The sequence below is a fragment of the Tympanuchus pallidicinctus genome, unplaced genomic scaffold (assembly GCF_026119805.1).
Source record: "Tympanuchus pallidicinctus isolate F22 unplaced genomic scaffold, pur_lepc_1.0 scaffold29, whole genome shotgun sequence".
NCBI lineage: Eukaryota > Metazoa > Chordata > Aves > Galliformes > Phasianidae > Tympanuchus > Tympanuchus pallidicinctus.
The window spans coordinates 276,514-294,493 of NW_026294746.1; the positions used below are offsets into that span (position 1 = coordinate 276,514).

At 42.1% G+C, this 17,980-nt stretch overlaps 1 protein-coding gene across 9 annotated transcripts; it reads right to left on the reverse strand.

The window, feature by feature from the left end:
- Positions 1-1,001: 1,001 nt before the first annotated feature.
- On the reverse strand, positions 1,002-17,614 carry PER3 (period circadian regulator 3). Of its 9 annotated transcripts, XM_052691848.1 has the most exons (22): positions 17,502-17,614; positions 16,645-16,796; positions 15,971-16,086; positions 14,927-15,128; positions 13,788-13,836; positions 12,224-12,366; positions 11,773-11,851; positions 10,948-11,054; positions 10,586-10,742; positions 9,570-9,675; positions 9,039-9,164; positions 8,141-8,267; positions 7,745-7,889; positions 7,146-7,270; positions 6,481-6,684; positions 5,711-5,962; positions 4,419-5,155; positions 3,188-3,368; positions 2,412-2,592; positions 1,735-1,885; positions 1,277-1,407; positions 1,002-1,140 (listed from the first exon to the last, which is right to left on the reverse strand). In XM_052691848.1, exons 1-21 carry the CDS (start codon positions 17,600-17,602, stop codon positions 1,306-1,308), a joined length of 3,543 nt encoding a protein of 1,180 aa, XP_052547808.1. In that variant the 5' UTR covers positions 17,603-17,614; the 3' UTR covers positions 1,002-1,140; positions 1,277-1,305. The 9 variants fall into 9 exon arrangements, 8 of the variants coding, with proteins under 8 accessions (XP_052547808.1, XP_052547811.1, XP_052547810.1 ...); XM_052691851.1 differs by having other exon boundaries at positions 1,002-1,407; positions 6,481-6,663; XM_052691850.1 differs by having other exon boundaries at positions 1,002-1,407; positions 5,711-5,959.
- Between the last annotated feature and the right edge of the window lie 366 nt (positions 17,615-17,980).

Sequence of the window (17,980 nt, forward strand, 5' to 3'; positions counted from 1 at the left end):
ATCTTACTACAGGTTTTAGAGCACATGTTTCAGGCAGTGAGGTTATAAAACCCACATTCCATGTTTGGAAAGTGCTGAAAGTAAAAATATGGGTAAGGTACCACACTTACTGTGCAAGTTGGGGACTTTCCTACAAGTGTATAACTTTCTATATGTGAGCATCTATTGAGGATTCTTATTTTAAAAAGCATTTAAACTTCAAGCATATGAGATACTGAGAATGCATGAATCTTTGCTGATTTACAACAGTTAAGAAAGAAAAGCTCAAGATGAAAACCAAAGAAGTGCAGCTTAAGAATAAAGAGAAAGCAGTATATATAAACAAAATGAGCAGAAATACTGTAAAAAACAACACTGCCCGAGTCGAAATAGTCTTGAACACTTAAAATACAATAAAAATAACATTCCATGAAATAAGCTTCAGTGACAAAGATCTCCACTGAATTGATTAGAAAAATAGGAAACGCCTATAGATAAATTTAAATAATACTTTGACTTCAGATAAGTGGAAGAAATTTAACTTACTCAACAAGTAGCTCATTAGTAAATAAAACTAAAAACCTTTCATGTAACAGATGAGTTACATCACACAAAAAGCTGAAAAACAAGATTCAAAAAATACTTGTGAGAAGCATAAGGAATAGCTTTGCTCTTTTTCACTTTAGTTTATTGGACTTCTTTGATGGTCACAAGCTGAAGAAAGGTATTTTGATGCCCAGTAACTTACCCAGTTTTCAGTCACTCATTAAAAGGTTATGGTATTCTGCAGAACTTAAAGCCTCAAAGCATCTTCTGAACCCCTAGTTTAGATCTTTGCAGACTGAATAAACAAAACTGAAGGATGTTCTGATGTAGCTCAGATTCACTGGTACAAATTCATCTACCTCAATGGACAACAAACAGGGCTGTGCCAATGTAAGCTCATAACCACTGCATCTTTTCAAGCTCTTACCTGTTCAGTTAAAAAAAAAACAAAAAACAAACAGTACAGCACCACCACAACACAAAAAAATCTTTATATTTTGCTCAGCACTGAGCAATCAGAAGTTAGAAACAATCCATCCACAATCATTTGTTCTTGTCAAGTTGTCCTTCCTGACATCACAAACAACCTCCTAGTGAAAGATTGCCTTCAAAATCCTGCCAGGAGCAAAGGGAGTAATGGAGAAAGGTTTAGTTTCGTGTATGATTGCTCATGGTGGGAGAAGACAGCTGGAGAGATTTGCTGCTAGCATCTTGCAAAGCCAAAGGAAAAGGGAATGGGAATTATTCCAACCAGTTTTACTGTCACAGCCAGGGATGTCTTCAGTGTTCCAAGACTGGAAGCGATTTTCCCTTGTTTTCCATATTGTCATCAGCCATTGCAGCCTCACAAGTTGCTTCCCTGATGTCACACGTAACACATCCCTTTAGAAAGGAACAAGGACATATCATTTAAATGCCCTGGATATTGCAAAGAATCCATCCTGGTAGCACGATATGCTGCAATCTCTTGAAATTTCTCGTGAATTGAATGAAATCTCTTTAAAAAAGCAGAGACCATACAGAGACTTTAATTTTCAGAGGCATGTACTTGCACTTCCAACACTTAGCTAGTATTCTCAAGCCTTCCAGCATTCACAAGTAACAGCTATCAGTGACCCTCATGCTGTAAAAATCACATTAGCTGGAAGCAGCACTACCTCTAGCTAGCCAAGACGTGAATAAGCAGCTGATTCCTTCCACAATCCTTACTTGAGTGTTGATTTGTAGTGGGACAGTCTGTGTCCGGAGCCACGTGTGCACTTCTGCAAGCTCCTTCTTCTGCCTATCTGAAAACCAAGGTTGTTGCTGTCGCATGACTACCAGCTTCTCCATATCCTCTTTTAAAACTTCCTCTTTAATTCTGTAAAACAAAACGAACCACAGACACCTGTTAACGCAGCTGCACTGAATACAACGAGGCAAGCATTGCTGATATTGACCGTGGGATACAGCTGTGTGTAAGGCTGAAGTCAGCCAATGAAAAGTAACTTTTTTGTTATACCTTCTTTTAGTTGGGAAGCTTTTTCAACACCAGTCTAACTTTCAGGTTGGCTTATTTAGTTTTTTAAAATGAGGAATCTCACCACAACTTACATAGAAGCATTGCAAACACCACAAATATTCTTACCCTTCAATGCAAAGTGCAGGGCAAAACCCAATCTGCTTAGCACTTCAACAAAGAGGTTTCATGTTATCATATCTTAAGTGTTAAAGAAATACAGGCAAAAAGTAGATTAAAAGAAATGCCCAGAGTCTACAACAGTAAATGAACACAACTCCTGAGTTTTATTGGTCCATACACTATTTCCAGGGTCTTGTTTTTAACTCTACATTTCTCCCTTGCACAATTCCAAACTATATGTCAGAAAATGTTGATGTTTTCTAACCTGTGAGGCATTTGGTACGTCATTAGAACTTGCTCAGGTGTGCGATCCATCGTCACCCAGGCTGACTCATGTTTAGATTTATGAGATGTCTGTTTTTCTTTTGCTTCTTGATTAGTCTCTGTTTTGGAAGTTTCAGAAGAATCATTACTGGCAAAATACTTGCTGCTTTTCCTACTGCCTGCTGAGAATCACCATGAAAAAAAAAATCAATTCTGACAAGGCCTTCATGATCCAGCACAAATAGTATAATTCACCAGAGCATTTGTGCAAGCTATTTCTAATAGGGTGAACACAGGCCCTCTCAGATGACTCCTCTGGTAAGAGATTACCACTTACTGAAAATTCAAAGATAAAATCCATTCCATTAAACTGCTTGAGACCTCCAAAGTTTTACTTACTCTTCTCAAGATTTGTCTCAACTTCCCTGCTTTTGTTCCAAGAAGCCCTGTTCTATGCAGACTTATCCTTACTCAAGTAAGATGCAAACCACCCTCTAATACAAAGAAAAAACTTAATGAGCATAAGTTAGAAGCCTAACTTACAGTTTTAAGGAACAACTTCTGGACTCTCATTTCTGACTGTTGTGACTGAACAAAATTTGGCCTCAAACACTGAAAGCTGGTGAAAAATAATGACAACACAGCCTCTTATTGGGACTTCCCACTCCCATCACAGCAATTTTTTTTTAATTTATTTTATTTTTTTTATGACTTACCAACACATTAGCAACCCACCTAACACTGGAGTAGCAAGTGTCCAGATCTTAACTTCCTTACCTGTGCCACCACCAGAAGTTTCACAGGAGCGAGAGCCTAAAGAACTAGATAAAGCCAATCCACTGCCTGATGCTGCTGAACCCGCGCCTGACTGGGCGTCCTCACGCAGCAAGCGGTCAGTAAATTCACATGAAGCACAATGGCTACTAGCACTGTTACCACTATCTTCCCGACTATCGTCCTAGAAACAAAAATCAAAACAAACATCCATGGAAGTCACCCTCGAGCTTGAAAAAGGAAGTTCATGCATTTACTGAATTTGTGACATGTTGACAAATTCTTGCATCAGTTCAATAGCTTTGGAATTTCTAGCTCTGAAAATGAATGGCTAGCTAGAACTCATGATAAAACTCTTCACACGTGAAACCAACAGGCGTCCAGACTTTCTGATTCATGCTGCAGATCTTTCCCCACAGGGTTTCCTTCGAGATATTGTACTTTTACATTAAGTCGAGTTTTTTGCTGACAAGAGAGTCAGTTTTCTCCATGCTCTGTTAGGTGGCACAGAGCAGCCACAAATATTAAGCGATGCTGCCCTACAGGGAAAATGAAAGCATTCCCCTGAATCACTGCATTAAGCTCATAGCTTCAGCAACTATAGATACATCAACTTCCCCTCAGGACCCTACCCTGCAGTTTCAGCTGATCCAGCCTTTTCAGCACAAACTGGATTCCCGAGACTTTTTTTCCTTGCCTGCAGAGCTCAGATTCCTGCCTCTGAGTTTACCACGGAAGCTGGAGAGGCCTTTTCTATGCCCATGTATGGAAACCGACCCACACGGATCCCTGTTCTTCGGTCATTAGCTGCATCCCTGGGAGACAGAGGGAGTAATTAGAAAAGTATCTTCCCTTTGTTTTAACTCTCCACAGAGACTGTGGGACTCAGTGAAAAAGACGAGAGCCATGTAGTCCTAACCAAGTTCCACATGCATAAAAGCCCACCCAAAACTGCTGACAATTTAATGGGAAAAAAATAAAGTGTTGCCAAAGCACTGAGCAAGAACAGCTTGCAGCAGCCTAGACCAGATCTCACATCTGTGGCTTTTACTGAGCACCAACTCTGCACTGCTACAAGTTCCCATGGGCTCAAGCGTAGTTTCTCTGCCTCCTTTGCTATTTGTGCCCTGCAGTCTACAGAGCATAGATATCGGTAAGAGAAGCTAACAGAATCTGGTGACTGAACATTGTGGAAGTCAGTTTCTCTTTGACACTAAAGATCTTTGTTACTTACACATTTAGCTTCTGCACTTGCTTTAAAATCAGTGTTAACTGAAGGCTCCACAGATTCTGGCAGCTCCTCTTGAAGTAAATTCAGCTGAAGCGGGGAGCTGCTCCGTGAGCTACTCAGCTGTAAGGCCCAGCCATGTTGTCCCTCCGGCTGCTCCTCAGTGGATGTGGTAGAAGAGGCCGGACAGGACTGATCCGCAGAGATTGGGGCTATTGGTGATGGAACTGAAGGAGGAGGGGCAGGAGGTAGAGTAGAGCAGGGATATGAAGAAGGGAGATAAACGTTCTGAGGGCTAGGAAGAAAGGCATATTGAGGCATCTGGGTATATACAGGGAAATTGTGAAAAAACACAGCCATATACATCCCTATGTTTGGGGGAGAAAGTGCTGGAAATGATGGTGCTCCACAGCACAGCTGTGACAGTGACGTGGGCTCAGGTTTTGTTGAGTAAATAGCAAGTTCCTCTCCTATAGAAGAGGCCGGAAAACCAGACAGTGCATCTGAATAGACAGGAAATCCCACAGGAGGAAAGCAATTCGTACTGGAGGACCTTAAACAGGACATTTCTGAGGGAGAAAGTGACTGCTTCTGAATTCTTCTCTTCTCACATTGAAGACCGTTTCTGTTTTTACTACAAGATCGTCTATCTGAGGACTGTCTCTGAGGCTTCCGTTGTCTGAATTTTCCTTTTTTGCCATTTTTACAGCTAGTTGGAGTCATCTCCTTAGAAGGAGAATTTCCTGAGAAAAAAAAAGAGATGTTCATTGAAATGACAGACAGAAAAAAATATAAAACAAACAAACAAACAAAAAAACAGGAGATAAAGAAGAAAAAAATAAAAAATAAAAAGAAACATCAGATCATTGAGTGTAGCTCATTCACAGAGCTGTCTTTGTTCTGGATAGTTCTGCATAATTCTTCCACACACTACAGTGATAGAGTTGCAGACATACCCACAATGTTTTCCCTTCTTACTATCAATTTTTTTTTTTTTTTTTTGGATTATCCCAATCAGATCTTTCATATTCTTTCAAAAGGATGCAATAAGCTATTTCAGACAGATCAGGTTTGCTGCAGTATTTGGGAGCTTTACAAAAAGTCTGAAACAGCAACAATCAAAATGCAGCAGATCTTCAGCACGGGCAATGACATCGTCAGGTCTTGACAATTCAGAACTACTCCGTTCTCAGCCACAGTAAGATTTTTCAACAAATCACACAAAGAAGAACAAGTTTTCATTGCTAAGCTTTTAAAATAAGCCCAGTAAATCTATATTTCTCAAAGGCACTGCCTACCTTGGTCATAGGAATGCCCATTGTTACTTCTGCTATCCCACTGAAGGCAAGTCCTAAACGGAGAGAGCAAGATCCTCCTGCGGAACCTGTCCACGTAGTTTTGCTCTTCCTTTTGCGTGTGGACTGACAAAGCCTCTTTTGTTAACCCAACTGGCTTTAACTCCTCAGCCACTGTAACAGGATTCTGAGCATTCAGAGGAGGCAGCTCGGTGTGTTCATTTCCAACATGAGTATTCTCCATTGTAGTCACTTCTTTGGAAAGAAAATAAATCAGACTTTGATCTGGCCTTCTGGTGTCAACACCCACAGTATGCAGAGGGCTAGACAAAATAAACACCTGAGCTACTGAGCAGACAGACACTGCAGGGTACCACTTACACTCAATTACATTAACACAAATTCAGCAAATTAGTTCTTTCCTCATACCTCTTACGATTGCAGCACTCATTTTTGTGTTTCTGCATTAAGTAATATCAGCCCACTAATCATGTTTATTTTCAACAGCTCACTGTTGCATTTGAGAAGTATGTAACAGTGACAGCACAAAGGAAAACAGGCACTCGAAGCTTCATAAAAACACTGTAAACATTTTCAGGCTCAAGTTTTCTTTACAGCGTCTGCAGAAGTGCCTCAATTGTGTACAATTGAGATACGTTCTGATGAATATGAGCTCTGAAATACAAGTTTCCTACTGCATATTTCAGTCAGAAAATATTATTCAATCTAAAAATCAGTGAGTCTAGTCAATATTTTCCAAGAATGAATAGTACCTGATTCAGGGTGTGGGACATGCACAATAGTGCTGCTGTAACTGCACTGGCTGGTGGCAGATACCACACTCAGAGACTTGTTGGACAGGCTCAGGCCTGGCAGAGGAGCTCCCACAATGCCTTCATTGGTCTGCTTCTTCACCATTTCTTCCTGATCAGCAAATACTGGAGTTTGGGAATTAATTGATGAAAGAACAGCAGTATCTATTGGTAAATTAAAAGATTTTTACTTTGAATTTCTTTCCAAGTACTTCAATTGCTCCTAAGCCATCAAATCTGATTGGTTCAGAAGCAACCACTCAACCATGCAAACTGTTAAATAAAATAGATATACACACAAATAAACGTAACATTCATATACCACTACAATGTCGAAGTACACTAAATGTGGCATAAAACCAGTGAGCTACAGAAGGCTTATTTAGCAACAGCAAGTACTTGCTGATGGATTCTAAATTCGAAGACTTACTACTGTAACTTCTGCTTAACCGCATGATCTGGGCAAGGGAAGTAGATATTTACTGTCTGTAACCAAAACATCTGCGCCGTTTGTGTGGTAGTGATTTAAAAAATGAAAAGAAACCTTGAAACATACAACAGTAGCATATCAGAAAAAAAAAATACATCAGTGTTTCCATTACAATAGTCAGCATCCTTTACATTACCTCCCAATGCCCTGACCTCCTGCAGTCTTTGCTGGTTTTTCTTGTCACCATCTGAAGATGATGATGTATTTGTAGAAGATTTAGATTTCCTTTTCAATACTGGAACACTGCAGCTCTCTAGATATCTGAAACATAAGCATATCACAGGAAGCTCTTCCCATTTAAAAAAAAAAAAAAAAAAAAAAGACCTTATCCACTAAAGTAGAAGCTTTTCAAGGTATTACAGCCATTGATACAATACTCAAGAGCAAGTTATAGCTTTGCTGCAGTGCCTTCCTACAAAAGGAAAGCATAAAACTGAGATATCATACAAATGTTCTAATTGTTGCTATATTGGTATATTGGTTGGCAACACAGTTTGTGTATAAGTATATACAGGAGCTGAATAAGGAAAGAATTTTTATTTACCACAATAGTTTTTCATGTTCTGGCTTTCTCGAGAAACGTGATAAAGATATGATTCACATATTTAATGCAGATATTCCAAATCAGAATTTTATCCCAACCCAAAATCCAGTCAGTGCAAATTGCATACATAATTACCTTACGCTAACTGGATCTTCAGTATTATTCACTGTAACTGCTTTGTTGTTTCCTACCTGATGATACTATCAACACAATTAATCTGCTGATAGGAAGGAACATGTGGAGTCTTCTTTGAATCATCATAAAGTGCATTGCCCAGTTCTTCTGTGCTATCACTTCTCAAGGTCGGGAGAAAACAGGAAGCGCTGTGCCTCTTCCCTAGAAAAGGAGAAATTCTCAAAGACATGGAAGCAACCCCCACTGAGATACCTTCAGAGGAACATACGGCCTGTCACAGCACAGCTCTCGTTACCAAGTTATTCCTCATTTTCATCTCAAAAAAGCCCCACCAAAATACTTCCCACACTCAAGCCACGTTAACATGCCAACTTCACTACGTCAGCCAAGTTCACAGCTCCAGACCTACAAGAGTTTCCATCAACTTAAGAATCACAATTACACTACATTACCTTCTAGCACTTCTGAACCCATAGGCTGTTCGTTTCCATCCTGTGGCTTGCTCCTTGATGCAATATACAGCTGTTGTCCCAGATTCTTTATCCGGTTGACATCTGCACACACCTGCTGCAAAGTCACCTTGAGATACATGAAAACGTGAGGTCAGATTAAAAGGAATAGAAGTGGACACAGGAGACTATTGAGACGGGGTTGGGTTCTTGTATACTCCTAACTGAAAGACTGTCAGCCTAAGTCTAGTATCTACTGGCATTTGTAAACATACTTATCACGGCGAATTTAACTGTGATAAAGCCCAAACAGCTTCATCATTTAAGTTTCATCATTTTTATATTGATGCAAATTCAGAGCATTTGCTGATTATTTACCCAGCAGTCTAAAAAATTAAAGTTTCAAAGCAGTCTTAAAAATTAAGTAACAATGCTTCTCTTTTAGGACAGGATCGTCTCCACTCCTACAGAAGTTAATAACACCACTCTAATGTTCTCTTGAGGGAAAAAAAAAAAAATGGGAAAATCGAAACCGAATAGAGCCCCCCACTTATCTTGTGCACCAACACTCTTCCTAGTTGTGTGGCTTTCTCGCTTCTTCTTCCCCTTGAGTCCCCCAGTTCTTTGAGAAGGCCAAACTTTAAGCAAGTCTTCAATTTCAGTCTTCAATCTCTACAACTTCAGTGTACTGCAGCTATCTGCTCTTTTCTGAGCAAAATTAAGATCTAACCCCAAAACCAGCATTCTATAATTGACCTGCTTAAGGACGCTTAGCTTGAACACAACCACATGCCTTTACACTGAAGTAAAATTCTTATGTATGTACATATACATCATAACTCTTCATTTCTTAAAATATGATTTTATTACTGCACAGGCATTGATATATCTAAAAACTCACTGGTTCTGGTGTTTCCTCTGCACAATTTCCATTGGAGTCGCTTGAAGATGCTACACTGATGTAGTGCTCATAAGAACCACTGCTACCAAGGCTACCGTAACCACTAGAAACGTTGCTATGAACTGGCTGTATTGGGGAAAGAGGTGGAAGGAAAAAAATAAGCAAAGAGAAAGGAAAAACAGTTTGCAACACAGAATTCCTAGTGAACAACAACAACAAAAATTAAATGAAGAGTCAGCACTGTTTTGAGTTCTACCATTTTCTTGTAGAAAAAGAGTTCTACCATCCTTACAGCCGTCCCAGGATGAAGATTTACCTTTCAACACAAATATCTGCAGAACATGTCCAAACAGCTTTCTAATCAGATGGGCTACATAGAGCCTTAGTTTTAAAACTGGCACACAAGCCTGTCTCGAATTAAAATGTTCTTCCAAAGGAGTGCAGGCAAAGAAGTTTGCTAAACAGACCCCAGTTCCTTCAGTCTTTCATTCAAAAGGCAAAACGGTGTTTTGAGATTTTAATCTTCTTTACCTGCAAAAGCAACTTGTAGATTTGGCCTTGCAATTCTTTTATCTCTTTCTCAACACTGCTAGTTTCTTGACTTCTTGTAGCAAAAACATCTTCATTCAGAGGGCTTCTAGAGAGTCAACAGAATTCCATAATTAATTCTAAACTGATAAAGAAAATATAACTGTAAGCAGAGTTAGGAGAGTTTACTATTATTAACCTGTATTTTATGTTGACTTTCCCTGAATCAACAGAAAGGGATATCATCTGTTCCACCATCAGCTAAAGCTAGAGTAGTGAGGCTGTGATAAGAAAGCAGTGCTTAATGCAAGGCTTCAGGATTTCAGAAAGCCATCAGGCACAATGACACGAGCAAAGGCTGACGAGCATCCACCCTTTTGCCTCCTTCACACTCCAAAAAGTCTTAAAAAAAAAAAAAAAAAGCTAAATTTGAGAACTCAGAGGTCATTGCCAGAAAAGCCATTTCCTATGAAATGAACCAGGTAAGAGGAAGCATCAGACAGTCATATCTCCAAATACCTCACAAATTAGGGGGAGGCATCTGAAAAACATTAACTCAAACATTCAATGCTAATTCAATTCTTACATGAAATCAATCAGGTGCAGAATCTAAAGATTTACCAAGCAAACAATTCCAAAGAAAAACAAGCCAGATTTTGGTCATACATCTATCAATTACAGAATTGTAGGAATCACAAAATTGTAGGGGTTGGAAGGAACCTCCAGAGATCATTGAGTCCAACCCCTATTTAATTAGTGATTTCTTTCTCCGTTAAGCAAATCAAAACCAAACATCAATTCCTTGCTAAAGTGGTCTACCTTTTAGATAAAAGTAAAAGCTGAAAAGGAACTTCAAATTGGTGTTCTGACTAAGGCATTCTCATTGTCACAGTGTTTGGACATCCAGTACGTACACACACGGCTTAGAAAAGTAGGTTTTTCCTTATATTTCAAAGTATTGAGAATGAAAAGAATTAAGAAAACCTAGCTTCAACAATTCACTTCTACAACTGACTTACGTTCGGACTTTGTGTCGGCCAATGATGAATGCTACTTTCCTGCTCCATGGATTCACAAAACTGGACCAGCTGGTATCCAGGATGACATAATCCCCATTTTGAGTGCAAAACCTAATGGGTAGGTATTCAAAAGGAGGCTGCCCAGCAAATTTCAGGACTGAACAAAAACAACCAAGAAATAAGGGTTAGTTTACATTATGGCACAGCAGCAATAGCACAAACACAAGTGACTGGGGTACAGTCTTGACATCTAACTGCTCAGTGTATTTGTGTCCAGACTGGAAAATAGTCACATAGCAAGCAAGAGAGTAATGAACAATGTTAGGAAGAGTTTAAATTCTTTTTATGATCATCGTACTCACTTTTACGGTGAATAGTGATCATTAAAGGACGATCTTCTGGATGCAAATACATCAGTATGGATGTTCCAATCAAATCCTGAGGTAAGTAACCCAACAAAGGCACTGCTCTGAAACACAAACACACTATCATTGCATGTAATTCAGTCTTGAGTATTTACATTCTTTAACCTTCGCTGGCCAGCAAAGTCCCCACAGATCTACAATGACCTGAAGTACAGCCACAGAACATTCTCCAACCCAGTTATTAATCCCCAAATATGACATAAATATGCAAATATTTCTGTTCCCAGAGAGGTAAACTGGAAGTTCTGTTGTGCTTCCACACATGGTGGGGACAAGGGGAAAAGAAAAACAGAAAACAAAAACCACAGAGGTTCCAGACAAAACTATCAGTAAGAAATCCGACAGAGATGCTGTGAAGCGTGTTGTAAAAACATCCCTGGGGCTCCGCAGGAGACAACTTCAGCCTGCTCAAGTTTATAATAGGCAGCTGATTAAAGCTGCAACCTGCACTGTGATTCCTCAAACACTGAAAAACCACATTGCACATCTGTATCACCAAAGGTCCCCACTGCCCCAAGGGCAACTGACTGCAGTTATGCTTAGTTTCACTTTTTCAGTCAAAGCTGATTACATTCTTGAAAAACCTCTGGAACTTCAATGACTAACAAATAATTACTGAAAATTAACACAAAACAATTTTGCTTCATTAACTATTGCCAACTGCACAGTTAAATAGTTTACTACTGTTTACAGCTGCATTACCAGCGGATTTTTTGCCACCTCTCCACACACACCGCACAATCCTTAAGATCCAAATCTCACCTGTCATCTATCTCAAGAAAAACACATCCTGGCGTGTGAGTAGTGGTGAAGATTCTTTTATCCATAGGAATTCGAGGAGCTAATTGAAAAAGAAGTATTTACTGAAACACAAAACATGCATTGAAACAGAAAATCGAACTTAGCTCTCCCACGTTCGTGTGTTACAGACTTCTGAACTTTTTAACAGTTCACTTACTTCTGATCAGTAACTCAAAGAGACATTACAAAATTACAGGTGATACAAATCTCCCCCAGCTGTAAATATAATGAGGTCAAAGGTCTCAGGACCTAGCAAAGAAGAAACGTGCTTTCTGGATAAGCATGTGTGCACTCACACTCACTGGAAGTTACACCTGTGAGAGTTTCCAAGTGCAAACACCAATCAAAGTAAGCTGACATTCATACATTGTTTCCCTATTGTCTTGTTTTTCACTGGATCATCCTGACTTGCCTTCATATCCAGAGTGAATTTTCTCAGCCAAAGCCAAGCAGCAGGACTCTGCATCCACATGGACAGCGGTGCAGACATGGACCAAGTATGGGGTGATTCGGAATGGGTACCAGTGCATTTCTTGTTCTTGATCTTTACCACCTCTGAGGAAAAGTAAAAGGAATTAACGTGTTGGTGTCAAGACCCAAATACTTCACACCAGTACTGAGAGCCTCACACAAGTAAATCGTGCAGAGCACACAGAACCACTTTCGTGAGGACGAATCCCTCGAGGCTCTATGCACAACGCCCTGCAATCACAGGCCAACACGTTCAGTAATACTGATCTTGCTTCCCCTAAAACCCGTACATACTTGGCCTCCAGCACATGCACTGAAAGGCAGTTCCCAAAAGCCCTTACTCTAATAGTTAGCAACCACCTTCTAATTCTCATCCAAACGTATTCATGAGAACCAACAACTTGTTCTTGTGCTAAGTTAAATACATGTATTTTTTCTTTTATTTGTTCTTTACTCTGTACTACTTTCAGGCAAAAACCTCTGTGTCTCAGACTTCATTCCATCAACCTAATTAAGCAGGGTTTCTCCAGTGTCAGCTGAGAAATTGTTGCTCTCTGATTAAAGCAAACAGAATCTGGATATAACAAAAAGAGTTTAACTAACACAAATAATTTTCATATTTAGCTCTTGTGTATGCTAGTGAACAGACACTTTTACTTATGAAGCTCACAAAATTGAATGTTTGTGTTGAAGGACGGAAAGATATATGAAAACATGAAAAAAGAGTTAAGCATTTCACAGTATTTATGTACCTCACATAATTCCCCAAATTGAAACTGAAATTTGCCCCGCTAAACTTATTCCAAGTGTTAAACTGAAGAGACTTATTTTATTTTAGGAGGTTTATTTTAGGAGGTTTATTTTAGACCCAAGTTTTTGAAAAGCGTGACTATGTTGGTGATCTGCTGACAGATGGAATAAGTATTTTACCTGCTCAGAAACAAACAGCTCTTAATTAAATCAAGAGACACCTCATTTTGGAGAAGAACTGCATCAGATACTACAGGCCAGCCTCTATTATACTTTGGTTCCTCCAGTACTAAGATTAGTCTGGCACAAAGCAACAGATCCCACCCCACAGTGACAGAAAGTAGCATCTCCTGACTCGCATCTCGTGTTGGAACTCAGATGACCGAGTTTCCATTACTACCTCTGCCACAAACTCCCAAGCAATCTTAAACAAAACATCCCGGCCTCCACTCTCAAACTGCAGAAGTGGGACTCTTTCCCACAAAATCATTCTTCTACTGCATAGCAGTAGAAAAGGAAGCTGCTAGGCCTAGAAGAAACATGCACGAGCAGTTTCTTCCTCTACCCCATGCAAGCTTAATGATCACTATAGAAAAGATACTCAAAACATCCTGCTGAATGCTGATATCGAACACAGTAAGCCATTCCCCTAACAGAGTTCACACTGGTCATTGTGACAACAAACCACCACCTGTGCCCCATAGCACTCCCTGTGCCCAGCCTTCATGAATACAGAACTATAATAATATACTTACCTGATCCTGCAGAAAAAGGATTTCACCTGGGCATAGTCATACGGAGAGGCTAATAAGAAGAACACACATCAAAGGTATCAGTTTATATCCTAAAACAGGTCACACCTATCAGAACTTTCAAACTCTTTATTCCCCAGGCTTTCCAAGCGAGAGCAAACTCCCACAGCCTTCCTTATAACAGCTATTAATCAGTTGGCCAACAGTTTGCTCCTATCTCAAATATTTCTTCCACTGCCCAGTCTGGGGAATGGCTGACCTGGAGTTAAATCCAGAGAAAACTTCAGATTTCCAAGAACCGACGCCAGAACAGATCGCCAGCTAAGCAGACAAAAGACAGAGCCTTGGCTACTCAAATCATTCACTGCTAAAGTGAGGCTCAAAAACTATCATTCAGTCACACTTAGTACCAAACAAACAAAACCCAGTAAAACCTGGGTTCAATGAGGTACTCTTACAGCAGGTTGCAAGTGAATCTGTAACACTGTAACATGATGGAAAATAAAGCAGTAATAACAGAGTAGCAAAGTCTCTGGCTGCAGCAAATGGGGACAAGCCCAAATGCAACAGCCATAGATACAGAAATGAATGGAAAAAGCTACTTACCTTCGAAAAGCCTTGAGTACACAGAGATCTCCAGAGAGATCCCCTCACCTCCACAGCCAACCCTTACATGAGGGCTGAGAAGGGGAGGATCCTGGCTCCAGCCCTTCCATCACTCAGAACATTGCATGCACCTGAGCTCCCCTGGGCTGGCCCTGCCTTCCCACCAGGTGCTCCATCACTGCTTCAGGCTGTGACTTAGCATTTCTGCTACAGGACCATAATAACAGAGCACCTAATCAATTCTAAGTTGTAGATTAAGCCATTCTAAATGGACAATTAGACCTTCTGTTTCTTTTCTGGAAAGCATTTGGAAAGAGTAAAATAGCAGCTGCCTTTTACTTGTAGGCCATTTATCTGCTTATGAGTAAAAGGCATCTGCATTTTACTTACTCCAGGTAGGCTAGGAGTAGCTGCAAAGCTACTCAGCTTTTCCAAGTGGAAGAAGGGTGGCCTGACTATATTGCTAGTGTAAGTATTTAGAGCAAACAAGCATTCTATCCTCATTCTGTGAAGACAGAATCATTATTATGTCCTACCTGTTTGACTTTCCGTGCACCAAAGTGGCAAGTGAGACTGATCAGTGTGTGCGTAGAACACACTTGCATCCTGAGGGGCAAGAAGCTCTACAAACCGGGAGGATTCCAAGACTTTCTTCTTATGGTTTAGAATGGATGCTGCCTGCTCAGAAATATGCAATATGCGCCCAGAAAGCAGGGAAAACACAGCCACAAAGGTGTCCTGGAAAACAAACCTTATTAAAAGCCGTTCTCCCTTAACACATGGTAGCAATATTGAATGGATGAAAAAAAAACAAACAAACAAGTCAAACTTCCCCCAATCTCCTCCCACAAGAACTACAGGACAAACAACCACACACCATAACGACGGAGGTACAGAAGAGACTTCTAAAGCCAGCATCCAAACAAAATCGCATGTGAGCTACTACAGCCTGCCATAGCGTCACAGCTTACTCATGCTAATGAGACTGCAATATCAATACTGAAACAGATTCCACAGATGCTTGCCATTTTCCAGAATGACTGCTAATCTGGCCACAGATTTCCCCCCAGATTTCACAGGTCATGGTTCCATGTACAGAAATCTGAGAACTTTCTGATAGAGTATGTGATAGTATTGAAACTCAGCACTCTTTGCAATAGAGCCAGAAACCACAGCATGTACTGTAAATTGATTAATCAATGGAGAAATAATCCAAGAACACAAACAGAAACCAGAGACCTTCACAACTACGGATTTGATCAGGTATGAAAACATTCTGCTATGCCATCCGAGGAGATTATTATGCTGCAAGTGAATTCAAAAATTCTCACAGATCATGGTTGTGTCTGGGAAAAAAATGAAAACAGGAAACAGAAGTATTTCTTCACTTACAGCTGTTGGGTCTGCCAATTCAGCACAGATAAGCAGTAACACTGATCTACCATTACTAACAAAAACCTGTTTGCCTTTTAAAGGCTTTTTGATTTTACACTTCTGTTTCCCTAAAAGATATTAAGGTGATAAAATAGAGACTGAAACAGAAAGTGATGAACTCCTCTCAGCGTGTCTGAATTCCTTACACTGTTTTTTGGAGTGTGTTCTGATGCAACTGTCACCAACTCTTCTATGCTGTATGTCATCACACCCGTCTGGAACACTCTTCGATCACCAAGAGCCTGGAAAAACTCATTGTTTGCTAATTGAAGAAACAAAAAATGCAAAACAAACAGAAGGAAGTCAGTAAGAAGACAATTTTAAAAGTATTTCTTACAGCCCTCCTAACTGTCATTGTTTTGATGAAGCCCAAGTTGAGATGAAGAATGTTTATGGAGTAACAAAGGGGAAAAAAGAAAAAAAAGAGTACTGATTATACCACTGGAGTGACCTATGCTGTAGAAGAGGAGCACAAGGAAGTAAAGAGGACAGCAAGTGACAGCAAAAGAGTGACAAGCTACTTAGCTCTGCTGCAGAACACAGGAGAACTATCCAGTACATTTTCCAAACTACAGAAATGCTGTTTTCTCAACATGCATGATAAGTTATTAGCAGTCACCTATCTGTGCCTGGATGCGGAATCGGATCGAAGCAGTCAGAGGGCATTCTGACTTTGAAGCCAAAAAAACTAGAGCAGTTCATTTGTTGACAGGATAGCTGAAGTGTTTTCATTTGTTTGAATGCTATCTGTTGTCAGACGTGTCCATTCAAATCAAGCTGCTGCACAGCTCATGTGCTTCCAGGCGTTTTCCATGCTTACCTCGGACCTGCTGTACACACCGTAAAGCGTAATTGAGAGCACTGACAGTGCTGGGCTTGCTGGAACTCCTTTTCTCTTCAGGCAAACAGTTTTTGATTTCTTGGATCATCACCATCAGATCTTTGTGAGACTGACGCCAATCCAGCTGATCACTGATCAAAACAGAGGTTGAACTCCGATGGCGACTTCTGCTATAGGAGATTCCACCCCCAAAAAACTATTTCCACCGTATGGCGACCCACAGGACAGGAGGAAAAGCCCTAAAGCTCATCTGCTCTATTTCATGCTGCACCTTTTGATTTCTCTGCATTTTAACCTTTCTGTCCCCTCCTTCCGTGCTGAACCCAGCTCGTTTTGGCTGGCAGAGGCACCGTAATCCAGCCGAGAGCAGATCCTAACCAACGAAAAACTCCAGATGTACTAAATATCACCGGCATCGATACCAGCAATGGACGCTCGCTCCCCCACGTGCTCAAAGCCCAGCAGCTCCCCGGATCCCGACACACCCAACGCCCGCACAACTCGGCGCTCAGCGCCTCACCTCCGGCTGCCCGGGACGGGGCCGCACCGCAGCCGGCGCGAAACCGACGCCGCCGCTCACAGCCGCCGCTCGTTTCCCCGCTCGCTGCTCATCGCGGCACGCCGCAGCCCCGTCGATTCACCCGAGGCGTCACGGCTGCGCTTTGCACCGCACCGCAAACGCAGCTCCGCGTGAACTCAGACCGGAACGGCCGACCGCTGCGGGTCCCCGCGTCTCACCCCGTTCCGCGCACCGCCGCCCCGCCCGGCCGCCCCCGCCGACCGCGATTCGGGCGATGCCCCCAGAGCCCAGCGCGCCCTCCGCATCAGCGCGTTACCCGAAGCCTCCGCCAGGCGCGCGGCCGCCGCACTCCGTCCCGTCGCGCCGATCCCCGCCGGCGCCGCTTCCCGCTCTCAGCTCCGCGCCGCAGCCGTCCATCTCGGCTCGGGGACGCGGCCGGCGCCCCCCGCCCGTTACGTAACGGCCCTGCACGCGGCCGCGCCGCTCCCACACACGGCGGCAACGCGCGGCACCGCCCCCCCCGCCCCGCCTTCCCACACACAGCCGAGAGGCGGGAACGGGTGCGGAGCCACTTTATTGGAGAGCGCGCGCGCGGCGGAGGCGGCGCCCCGCCCCTCACGCGCCGCCGCACGCGGCCCCCGTGCGCGCGCCAACCACAGCGCCACGTGCGGCGCCGCGCGGCCCGCCCCGAGACGGGCAGAGCCGGGAACAGAGCCGGGAACGGCCGCTGAGGGCGGCGAGGGCCGGGGCGGCTCGGCTGAGGCACTTCAACGGGGCGGGGGTGCGGCCGACCCC